Source organism: Sus scrofa, chromosome 2 (genome assembly GCF_054392235.1).
Source record: "Sus scrofa isolate SSC_HxYL_T2T_F1_AM1 chromosome 2, Sscrofa_HxYL_maternal_Yorkshire_Landrace_v2.0, whole genome shotgun sequence".
Taxonomy (NCBI): domain Eukaryota; kingdom Metazoa; phylum Chordata; class Mammalia; order Artiodactyla; family Suidae; genus Sus; species Sus scrofa.
The window spans coordinates 22,037,645-22,050,315 of NC_139384.1; the positions used below are offsets into that span (position 1 = coordinate 22,037,645).

The 12,671-nt window shown below is 37.9% G+C and overlaps 1 protein-coding gene across 6 annotated transcripts in view; it reads right to left on the reverse strand.

Moving 5' to 3' along the window:
• The window catches only part of TTC17 (tetratricopeptide repeat domain 17), a 153,490-nt gene that overhangs the window by 97,695 nt on the left and 43,124 nt on the right, over positions 1-12,671 (reverse strand). For all 6 annotated transcript variants that reach the window (XM_021083171.2, XM_021083170.2, XM_085011403.1 and 3 more), the window contains exons 8-15: positions 12,042-12,181; positions 10,412-10,572; positions 8,010-8,122; positions 5,275-5,421; positions 3,582-3,697; positions 3,260-3,425; positions 1,750-1,827; positions 1,394-1,618 (exon numbers count right to left, since the gene is read on the reverse strand). In XM_021083171.2, the coding sequence (XP_020938830.1) occupies positions 1,394-1,618; positions 1,750-1,827; positions 3,260-3,425; positions 3,582-3,697; positions 5,275-5,421; positions 8,010-8,122; positions 10,412-10,572; positions 12,042-12,181 (1,146 nt within the window). The remainder of the gene's footprint in view (positions 1-1,393; positions 1,619-1,749; positions 1,828-3,259; positions 3,426-3,581; positions 3,698-5,274; positions 5,422-8,009; positions 8,123-10,411; positions 10,573-12,041; positions 12,182-12,671) is intronic.

The window sequence follows — 12,671 nt, forward strand, 5'->3', positions numbered from 1 at the left end:
AATTTTCATATAAGTTTCAAATATGGAAAGGCAACTAATCTTTAAAGGTGCTCTTTTGTCTTCAGACAAATACTGCCTAATTGCCTCAGCTGGTGGCAGAAAAACATGAACCATGAGAAGTATCAAGGGAATACAGCTGTGCTGAGTGTTCCATTTGGGTGCTCACTTCATCACATCCCATATAGAGCATCTATTCTGCTATACCCACACCTGGTGCATAGTAAACATTTGATAAATATTTGATGTACTTCTCTGACAACTTGGCCTGCTATAAAACAGTGATTGTAAACTTTTACTTAAAATCCAGTTGTGAATTTGCCTATTTCAAAGGAAACTCTTAGCAGCCAACATTTTTTTTTTTCCACTATTGAAAAAAAACATATTTGGGACACTTCAAATAAATCTAAGCTATTATCCACACTTCTTCTAAAAGTTTCTTTGGGGATGAAACTCAGAAAGATTTAGACACTAAGTATAAAGGCAATTTAATTGTATATTTATTACAACTACATTTCATTAAACCTAAATATCATCAACTATAACATGAATCCTTATTTCAGAGATGTTAAAATATGAAAATAAAGAAATGATATTTTAGAAACTATGGGAGTTCCCATCGTGGTGCAGTGGTTAACGAATTCGACTAGGAACCATGAGGTTGCGGGTTCGGTCCCTGGCCTTGCTCAGTGGGTTAAGGATCCGGCGTTGCCATGAGCTGTGGTGTAGGTTGCAGACGCGGCTCGGATCCTGAGTTGATGTGGCTCTGGCATAGGCTGGCAGCTACAGCTCTGATTAGACCCCTAGCCTGGGAACCTCCATATGCCGCGGGAGCGGCCCAAGAAATGGCAAAAAGACAGAAAAAAAAAAAAAAAGAAACTATGGAATTAACATAAAGCAGTGATGTGATTCTGTGGACTGTATGTGGGAGGTTCAGGGCATGAGTATTGATCTACCTGTCTATTCCTATCAAAACAACCTTTAAACTGTACTTTGGCCTTGTTGGTATAAAGATAGCTAGAAACTAAAGTTGTAAAACAGTATAATATTAAGCAATGTGCATACTGTAATGAGTAGGACAAAATGAGAAGCAGATATTTCAGACATAAAAATGTGGCAGTATATTTTTCACAGCTAGGTCATTCTTATTTAAATGTTTTTCTAAAAAATTAACTGTACAATTTATAAACTTCATTCATTTAAAAACAGATAAACATATTAAAAATAAAACAAAACAAAAATCTGTTTTATACCCTCTCAAAATGTGCAAATTCTACTCTGAAAAACAAAACATATAAGCTTTTTCATGCCTTCTCTATAAAAATACAAATTATACTCTGAATTTAAGTTATCATTACTTAGAATATATATGCTACAAAGAAACATAAAACCTCACCTCAGAGCTATTGACAGCCAAAGCTTGAAGCAGCAGTTTAGTAGCATCAAGGTGAAGGCCATAGTGAATCAAAAGGTTGGCCAAGTTCACAAGAGGAACATCCTGGTACTGAAGTGGAGCCAAATTCAAAGCCCTCTGGAGACAAGCAATAGCAAAAGTGCTGTTTCCTACCGCTCTCCAGTAAAGTCCAGCTTCATTGAGTATTAGCCAGACAGGCGCATTTGGCTGAAAAACCCCAAACACTTCATTAATACAAAAATACAAAAGTACTTGTTCTAAAAAGAATTTTAATAAATGCATTTTAACCTATAATTGCTGAGCATTTAAATTTCAGATGTCTGAAGTAGGCAACTCACCTTGTTAATAGCATGAAATAAGAAAGACCCAATTTCTTCTTCTGGGATAGTATAGTTATTAATACGGGAAAGCAAAATCTGAAAACATCAAAAGAAGACTGAATCAATTGAAAATAACAGGGAAGCCATGAAAAGAATTTCTATAGATGGCAGTCTTTACTTGAGCACCTCAGGAACAGCTAATTTGAACAGATATTTATAATTACATAAATAACGTGAAGTCATTAACATATCAACAGGTGTTGCTCTGCTCATATGTATGCCTTAGTTTCCTTTTATTAGAAGAAGGTAAAAGATAGCAGTTCCCATCATGGCTCAGCGGAAACAAATCTAACTAGGAACCATGAGGTTGCGGATTCGATCCTGGCCTCGCTCAGTGGATTAAGGATCCAGCGTTGCCATGAGCGGTGGTATAGGTCACAGATGAGGCTCGGATCTGGCACTGCTGTGGCTCTGGCGTAGGCTGGTGGCTACAGCTCTGATTCGACCCCTAGCCTGGGAATCTCCATATGCCGTGGGTATAGCCCTAAAAAGCAAAAAAAAAAAAAAAAAAAGTTAAAAGATATATACACTACGTACTTATTAAGATGATCTATCATTTCCCCATTAAAGTCAACATAAGTGTCTAGAACCAAGTGGGGAATTATTCAGAAGACAAAGCATGCAATACCTGATGCAATTAAAATGTGCTACTTCCTAGCTGGCAAAGCACCAGATTCTCAATCTACTTTATATTCTTACAGCGCTTATATAACTATAAGCAACTCTTAGGCTGGGATCATGGTTTGTTTATCTATATATTCCTAGCACTCAAAACAGTGCCTGGTGTTTAATGTTTTTTGCCTCAGTAAATGTTTGTGGAATGTAAGCAGTAAAAGCTCATAATTTTAAATTAAAAAAAAAACAAAAACGGTAACTGTGACGGTCTGTTTTCTTTGTAAAAAGGACATTTTCTCATCATTTGTATCCATGGAATGGTGTCTAATACAGGAAGGTTATACTCAGAAGATAACATTCCTGGTTATATATAACTAATATGAACCAAAGAAAACATATTTATAATGTTTGCAAAGCGGGTTATCAAATTCATACAAATTCCTGAGGACCTCACATGAGCCCAGAGCAGGACTGATAAGGCCAAGGAGAGGGAATCTTCCAGCCTTCAATGTATAAATCCTTCTGGAGGTATGGAGGATGCCAAGCTAAACTGTGGTAGTCAGAATGGCCTCTGTTAGGTAAACAGAGAGTTCTGTATTACTCATCTTTGTAGCCCTCTTAGAGGAACAGTGTTGGTTGTCTACGTAAATAGCATTTGTCTACGTAAATGGCATTCTTTCAACAGCATGACTAAGTTAATTCTTAATTATTACACTAATTCTTTAATTCTATCCTTCAGTTTTATAAACTTTCAGCTAAAAAACTACCTTCTATCAATTTTTTGCTGCACCTATGAGGCTTGTGAAGTCACCCAGAATGGACGGCAATAAACACCAGCCTAAGCGAGCCTTACTTTTCGTGCATGGTCATCTGGCATTTTGGCTTTCAGATCCATGCGGACCTCTAATTCTTTCACTAAGTAGGACAGAGTCTGGCTTTTTCTGAAGTCAGTTATGGAACAGTCAGGGGTTTGGGCCTCTTCTTCTGAAGAATAATCATCACTGTTGAGTTCGTGGATCCTGGCACAAGAAAAAGGAACAAGATTCATATTCTCAAAGTTTGGATGACTTCAAAATAAAGACTTAACCTTTCAAGTCCAAGGCTGGTGCTCTCAAAGAACTGCCAGATGACAATCATGCAGAATCAAGTGCTTTGCCAAATCCATCAGCACTTGCCTGAGTCCTTTGTTTTCCGGAGGCAGAAAATATGTTGGTAATTCCCCACCAACAGGGACTCTAGGATAGCTTTCTGCACAATCTGCTCTTTTAGGCCACAGAATATGCTGTTTGTCCTAATAAAGAGAGAAAGTTTCTCATAAATTTCTTTGGACTCAATATTTCAACATGCTAAACGAACTTTGAAAAGAATATAAATGACCAAACCATAATTTAGTATTTTAAGATATATATAGACACTGTGATAAACTCAATAATATTCTCAATATTCTCTCTACTGAAGATTATTAGCCTAAGTCAGTAATTCTACCAGCTTTACCACACACTGGTTCAGGGTTGGGCAGGACTAAGTCAACTGAGCAAGTAAGACACAGGGAGAGGTTTGACTGGGGCTCCTGGCAGAGAAAAGCCCGTCTTAGTCTCTTATGCCACAAAGAAACAAAAACCAGGTTGTTCCAGCTGCTGCTGGCTTCACCTCATGACCATAAGAAAGACAGGCTTTGGGACTGAACGAATACAGGGATGGCAAATTAAAGAAAATGAAAGAAATAGGTCACTAGTGGCATTACTGGACCACTGAATAAACTATAGCCAAAGTTTGCTCTATCTTTAGACTTCCTGTAATACAAGGTAAACTTTCTTTTGTTTCAGCCAATTTAAGGTGGAGTTTGTGACTTGTACCTGGAAGCATATATACACTTATAAAACTGGCACCTTATAAAACCTTTTCTTTGCCAAAGCAAAAGTTTAACGATTGTTATTTTATTTGTAAAATTTCATTTTTCTAAATATAAATAACATGTACTAGAAGTTTACTAAACTTATATCCTAAATCTTTCAAACTTGAGAATTTATATAATATATATAATATATATATTATAAATAGTTTCTGTGGGTTAAGAACCCGACATAATGTCTATAAGGATGCAGGTTTGCTCCCTAGCCTCGCTCGGTGAGTTAAGGATCTGGCACTACTGCAATCGGTGATATAGGTCACAGATGTGACTTGGATCCAGTGTGACTATGGCTGTGGCCGGCAGCTGCAGCTCCGATTTGACCCCTAGCCCAGGGACTCCCATGTGTCACAGGTGTGGCTGTAAAAATGAAGAAAAATCTAAGTGGATGTATTCATTCTGTTAGAATAAAAACTCAATTTCCAAAAATGTAATAGGGAATAAAAAAGAAACATGGTTTCTGTTCTCATAGCTTGGTATCCCCCTGGTTAACATATAATTATTTCTGTATTAGCTTAGAAATACATACTTATTTACTTGTTTATTATCTGCATCTTCTGCAAGAAGACAAGCCCCAGCAGAGCAAGGAACTTCTTTACTATATTTATATAACAGCAGCCTGGTACACAGTTGGGAGATCAATAAAAGAATACTGATCAAATAAGTGAAGTATATACAAGCATACACTCAGCCAAGTTTAGAAACTTGTGAGGGTTGGTAATTATACTCACAGCTTTCAGTTGAATTCAAGGGCCTATTTGCCCTATTTGACTGGCAAGAACTCAAGGCAGACCCTGTGTCTTACTTGTCCACCACCTAGCGGAATGCCATTCATTTCGTCTAACAAGTGCTTGCTAAACTAACCTGAACAGTAACTCGGGCCATATTCCTCAGTGAAATTGAGGGCCACTACTTTAAGAAACCTTGTCTGAGAAATCTCCTTCATCCTCTTAACTTACCCTATATGCATCAGAGTCCCTGCCCCAGATCCAGAGAATAGAGTGGGCTACAGGAGAAGACTTGACCAAGTCACTGATATCACTCTGATTTGCTTGAACATCAAAGTTCACAGACATCATACTCGAGGTTGATGAATCCTCACCAAACTAGAAAATGAAAAGTTCAATCAAATTGGAAGCAGAAAAGGAGTTGTGACTAAAATTTTAACTCAACCCCAAAACATTAGTGAATACTCAAAATCAGAAAGAAATCACAAAGTAGGTCAGTAAAAAAGCAACAATATCTTTTAATTTTCAGAACCATGCCCCAAGAGTATTCTCTCATAGATAATGCATAGCCAGCAACTTTCAGTCAACTAAGCCATTGATGTACGAGGAAAATAGCATGGATTGTTTTCCTTCAACTTCCTTTCTAGGATTTAGTTTGTTTTAGGTTCAACGTTTAGCTGAATTAGAGGTGTGATTCATTATTCTCCTCCCCTATCTAGACTGAAATGATCACTACTTTATAAAATCTGTGTGCTTAAAGGTTCTGAGAGTTTAACATACGGCTATCATTTAGGCATTACAGACGACAGTACAATTAATTTCAAATATTTACACCTTTCCTCCAAACCAAGGCACAGTAATATTGGACATTCTCACAAGATAACCACAGTTCCTGCATATTTCTGAAATCTTGTTAGAGAAAAGAATGGGACTAGGGAGTTCCCGTCATGGCTCAGTGGAAATGAATCTGACTACTATCCATGAAGATGCATGTGTGATCCCTGACCTCGGTCAGTGGGTTAAGGATCTGGTGTTGCCACGAGCCATGGTGTAGGTCGAAGATGCGGCTCAGATCCTGAGTTGCTGTGGCTGTTGTGTAGGCTGGCAGCTGTAGCTCCGATTCGACCTGTAGCCTGGGAACTTCCATATGCCAGAGGTACAGCCCTAAAAAGCAAAAAAAAAAAAAAAAAAAGAATGGGACTAGGATGGATGGAGTAGGAAAGACATGAGAAAAAGGAATGAATATGATGAATTTGTAGCTCTATACCTTTATGAATAGGAATAGATTCTTTCACTATATAGTGGTGATAAAATTTATGGACATATAATCCTGGAAGCTACACTGGTGCATGGCAGTCTTCCAAATGGTCTGTCTTGAGACCATTATATCTAAAGTTACATTGGGTTTCAGTCTATTTAATTTCTAAATATTCCCCTCTTCCCCCTTAAAATGCCTGGATTTAAGACGGGAAGCTACAGTTCCAGAGGGCATGTCTATTCTTCCTTTACTACCCTTGAAAATCAAACACAGGATATTGCTAGGAGCTGGTTCCCAAAAATCACAGGAAGCTTTTGGTCTCTACTACTACTTCTCCTCCTAAACAGCCTCTTAATTTTTGGTTCTTACTCTTTACCAATGCAGTACTGGTTTTTCCAGATTAAAGAGTTCTGACTTTTCATGGCTTGTCTTCCTATCAAAGTTGTCCTGATCCCTCAATTATATTAACTGTTTATCTCTGGAAGTTTCAATATCTAGGATTTAGGACATGATGGGTTTTCTATAAGACTCGATAAATGTTATTTTATTACCAGTATCCTTTTGGATGATAATTGGAACTCTGGTTGTGCTTACTCTCCATATCAGCATCAGCTACACGCTATCTGGTATCATTATATATTTACGCATTATTTCTTCCTAACTAGACAGGCTAGGACTTTTAAGTGTGTGTATCTACATGTGTGGACATATAAAAAGAAAGAGAGAAAAACATGTACTTAGCAATGGTGCTTAATAAAAGTTTGCTGTTGTTCATTTTGTTGATGTATTTGGTTGAAGCAACATAACTGGACTGTTGACTTCAGGAAAGAGCATGGCTACTCTTTCCCAAATTTTAAATTATAGGTCTTACTCAAATAAGTTAAAAGGGGATGTGAAGGCTTTGAGTTATAGACCAATTCTGACTTTTCATGTAGTATCAACCTTGTAGTCTTTCATGGTAAAGAAAAGAATCAAACACATATGAATACACAAACAAAGCTAATACTCTGGGAAATAGAAATGTCATTCATGGGTAACCGACTACTCTCCATAAAATCTGACTTCCTAGGAGTTCCCGCTGTGGCGCAACCGGATCTGCAGTGTCCCTGTAGTGCCAGGACACAGATTCAATCCCCAGCATGGCACAATGGGTTGGTTAAAGAATCCAGCGTTGCCACAGCTGTGGTTTAAGTCTTGGATCTGATCTCTGGCCTGGGAACTCCATAGGCCAAAAAAGAAAGTAAATAAATAAATAAAAATTTTAAAAATGTTTTTAAAAATCTGACTTCCTAAACATAAACGATAACTCAAAACCTTAAATGAGGAGTTCCCATCGTGGCGCAGTGGTTAACGAATCCGACTAGAAACCATGAGGTTGTGGGTTCGATCCCTGGCCTTGCTCAGTGGGTTAAGGATCTGGCGTTGCTGTGAGCTGTGGTGTAGGTGACAGACACGGTTCGGATCCCGCGTTGCTGTGGCTCTGGCCTAGGCTAGAAGCTATAGCTCCGATTACACCCCTAGCCTGGGAACCTCCATATGCCACGGGAGTGGCCCAAGAAATGGCAAAAAGACAAAAAAAAGAAAAAAAAAAACTTAAATGACAGTCATTCATTTTAGAGATCAAATATACAAGGAATTAATCGGAGGAGTGATACTACTCTTAGATATGCCAAAGTTTCTAAGAACTGGAAGAGATTAAGAAAAAGACCTGAACATAGTCCACATTTTCAAAGATATCGCCACGATGGTAGCGCACAGGTTGGTCCCACTGGCAATGTAAACTGTGCTGCTGGTTGACCAGACGGCATATCTGATGATTTCCTGAAATAAGAAAGTAAATTAAAATTGATGTGAAAGATCAGCAGTGTCAAATGATTCTCTTAGTCTACATCATGTAGTATCACCTTGTATTTTTCAGAGCCTGGCAGAGTACTTGCAGAGGGGGTACTTATCCAGGGGAAAACTCATAAATGGATAATTAAATTAAATCATTCTAAAGAAGCTTTAGTTTCTCCACCTATAGAACAAAGGGACTCCACTAAATAATCACTGAGATATCTTCTGGCAATTACATTCTATGACTGTAAAATCTGTTTTTTTTTTAAACTTGAACTGTTTGTTTTAATTAATTTATTTATTTCCTTTTTACAGCCTCACCTGTGGCATATATATATAGAAGTTCCCAGGGTAGGGGCTGAATCAGAGCTGTGGCTGCTGGCCTACCACAGTCACAGCAACACTAGATCTGAGATGTATCTGAGGCCTATGCCACAACTTGCAGCAAAGCCGCATCCTTAACCCACTCAGTGGGGTCAGGGATTGAACTCTCATCCTCATGGATACGAGTTGGGTTCTTAATGCGCTGAGCTGAAACAGGAACTCCTGTAAAATTTATTGATTAAATGGTTTTAAGACTTTGCCCATCTCTTTGGAGAGAATTTGCTTTATATACTTCATAACTCTATTTCAAATTTATATATAAGAAATCTGGGAGTTCCTATTGTGGCTCAGTGATAACAAATCCAACTAGTAACCATGAGATATGGGTTCAATCCCTGGCCTCGCTTAGTGGGTTAAGGATCTGATGTTGCCGAGAGCTGTGGTGTAGGCTGCAGACACAGCTTGGATCCTGTGTGGCTACAGCTGTGGCGCAGGCCAGCAGCTGCAGCTCTGATTTGACCACTAGCTTGGGGATAACCATATGATGCGGGTGTAGTCCTAAAAAGATAAAAAGACAAAAAAAAACCCTAAAAAACAACTCTGGTTGCATTCTAGTACTGAATAAATGATTCCCAGGACTGAACATAACTCTTTATACTAAAATAGCAAAGACTTGTCAGGTGAATTTTAAGATGGACTTAAATGGTCACAACTAAGGTCCAAAGGGTAAGAGGCTGTACAGACCAATATATTTATCATGGGAGAAGGAAGGATTCTATTCATTTATTCTTTGGGTCAAGCTGTACTGCTTGCTATCTGCTCCCATAGGGTTTAATCAGAAATGAAACATTCTGGAGACAACCAAATCATTGATATCATGTAAAACCAAGTTTCTATAGACCAGTAGTTCTTTTTCTCGGTCACAGACTCTAAGAGATTTTAATTAGAGCTATACACCTTCGTCTCAGAAAAAAAAATTGTGCACAGACACAATACTGTGTAAAACTTGGGGGAGGATTTCAGAATCCCCTGAAAGTAATCTGTTAATTACTTTCTTGCTTGAGACAAATTCTAGTCTAAAATCTTACTTCTAAATAAAACATTTCTCTTTAACGGAAGAAGGGAAAAAAAAGACTGTTTGGCCTCATTGCCAGTGCTGGCTGAAAAGTGTGTATGCTTTGTTTCTAGGGTGTGTCTAGAATTGTGTCAAATTGGTGTAGGGCCACAAATGTTTTCAGGCCAGTAGCAACAGTCATCAAATGGGAGATGTTAGAAAAGCAGAATCTAAGGCCCCACCTCAGACCTACTGAATCAGAATCTTCATTTTAAGAAGATCTCCAGGAACCTAGAAATTATCATGCTAAGTGAAGTCAGCCATACAATGAGACACCAACATCAAAGGCTTTCACTGACATGTGGAATCTGAAAAAAGGATAGACTGAACTTCTTTGCAGAACAGATGCTGACTCACAGACATTGAAAAACTTATGGTCTCCGGAGGAGACAGTTTTGGGGGTGGGGGGATGTGCTTGGGTTATGGGATGGAAATCCTGTGAAATTGGATTGTGATGATCATTATACAACTACAGATGTGATAAATTCATTTGAGTAATAAAAAAAATATAAAATAGGACGATCTCCAGGAGATTGATATGCATACTTAAAGTCAGAGAAGCACCAAAGGTAAGCCACAGAGGGCAAACAACTCTTAAGACTCCCAAGACACAAAAGATTTGTTTTTTACTTTAAAATGTGAATTTAAAAAAGCTAGAATGGCCAAACCAGTTTCCCAGGCCTGTTGCTACACCCACAGTGAGAATTTCATTTTCAGATTGAGAGAAGCCAGAAGTGCACCTTACACAGCTTTCCGGCTATTCGAAGTGTGAAAGTAAAGAAAGCACACTAGAACCGCTCCTAACCTGTCTTCAATGGCCTGGAGTCAGCACTTACCTAATTGTGCCTCTTTTGCCATCTGAGTCTCATGGATGATATTTCTTAGGATTTGCTCCTCCTGAATCAGCTTATGTTTTTCTAGGATCTCCTGCTGTCTCAAGTAGTGGTCGTGTTGCTTTTGATATTCTTTCAACTCATTCAGTGTTCGCTGGAGGGATCTTAACATTTTTTAATACCAGGAAATGTTACAAAGCTCTAAAATTGTGAATTTTTAAACCCGCTTAAATGCACTGATTTTCTGTTTCTCAGGAAAAATTGTTCAATTTCTCCTTTTAACACACAATCACTGTACCACAAATTTAAGAATAATAGAGCTAAATAAATGCTATTATTTTATTAAAATTTGGGAGCAAAAGGTGAGTGTGAAATTCTTCCCATAAACCACAATTAATGACATTAAATGGTATGTTGGACTTTTCCGGTGGAAAAAAAAATACATATCAGTACACTATAAAGCTTTACGCATTTAACAACACTATTTTTCTTCACAAAGATTGTATTAGTACCATGGACATTCAAGACCTTTGTAGAATATTCCTTTTCATCTTTTCCTTTGCTTCTACCTACAGACAAGGTTAAGAGAAAAGGGCACATAACCTTGCTCTTATGCTCTGGTTCCTTGGCTTACAGATTTGGCGGGGGGGCGGAAATCACAGAAACTTTGCTTAGGAAGGAATATTTCCTATCACCTGGTATTGCTTGGTTATATTTAGTCACAAAAATCTTAATGCCTATTATACTGTAAACATGTGGAGATTTAGAAGCTGTATAGATGGTATAAGAGTATAATGCTGGAGGAAGTTCAGCCAGGGCAAGCTCTGATCAGGTATAACAGAAGCCAGGCATAAATAAGCTGTCATTCTTTCCTTTCCACTACATTAGGCTTTTAAACAGATTGGAAAATAGGCAAATATAAAAATTTAATGAAATATAAATCTCTAATAAGTATCTAATAATTCTCTAATAATTCAAGTAGACTGAAAATATTAAGGCAAATTCTATAGAGATGAACAATTCACTTCTGAGTTATGTGACATTCCTTTACTGGCACTATTATTTACAGAATTAAATACAGTATATTTTTAAATTAAGTATGTAAACTACAAGAACCAAGTACAATAGATTTCCATCACTGTACAACTTACACAAGTCGGATTAAAATGGGGGCCAAAGAATCTCTCAACATCACTAAACCAACATAACAATAGCCTAGCCCTAGGAGTTAAAGGGCAGAAAGATAAAGTATAGCACATGCAAGTGATTTACTGACAATGTACGCTATAAAAATAAAGATGTAATCAATAAAATCACTGAGCATCTGGCAGCAGTACCCCCTCCATCTAACTTGATAAAAGTAACTGATGATCCAAATTGTCAAGATCTGATTTTCAAAAAAAAAAAAAACTGATTGACAGCATTTACTATTAACATTCTCTATATCCTGGAATCCTTTACATAAACACTGACTTGTGCTAAACCCCCTGGATTTGGAGAAAAAGGACAGGGCTAGCTGTAGTGAAAAGATGTTTTTTCTTAATTCTAATGAACAAATTAACACTGATATCCTACACAGGTCTAACCTAAGGTTCTATGGTGCTTATGCAGTGAAATTTTTTCTCCCAATTACCTATGTTGAGCTTCTAATTTCTGTTCAAGTTTTTGCTGACACAGAACAGCATGCTTCCTCTTTATAGCTTGCTCAAACCCAGGTTTAGCCTGCAAAGCATGGTCATAACAGAGCACTGAGTGGTTATATTCCCCAAGCATCTGTAGAGACAAAAACAAACACACACACATACACAAACGCAAGGAGAAAAATGTTAGCCTGGCTGCATGTGTCCAAACCCTCTAGTGATTTACAAAATCACACCAAGTCTCACACAGTGAACATTATTTCAATCAGTGGCCAAATCTCCATAACATGAAGCAACACTATATAAGACGGCTCAACTGGAAGTACTGCCATCTTAAGAGGGGTACTCTGCATTCCTATCAATTTAACTATTTTCTTTTTTGTCAAGAGACTAGGACACTTATAATTCATTACTGTCATAAAAGTTTTTATCCTGTAATTTCTTCACTTCTATCCTTTTTCATGTTTGGACCACAGAGGGGGAAAGGTATTTTTTATTGAAAAGGGAAAGAAAAAAAGAAAGAGCGAGAGGAAGGAAGGGAGGAAAGGAGGGAGGGAGAGGGAAAGGGAAAGGGAGAGAGGAAGGGAGGGAGGGAGGGAGGAAGGAAAAGAAAAAATACCAAC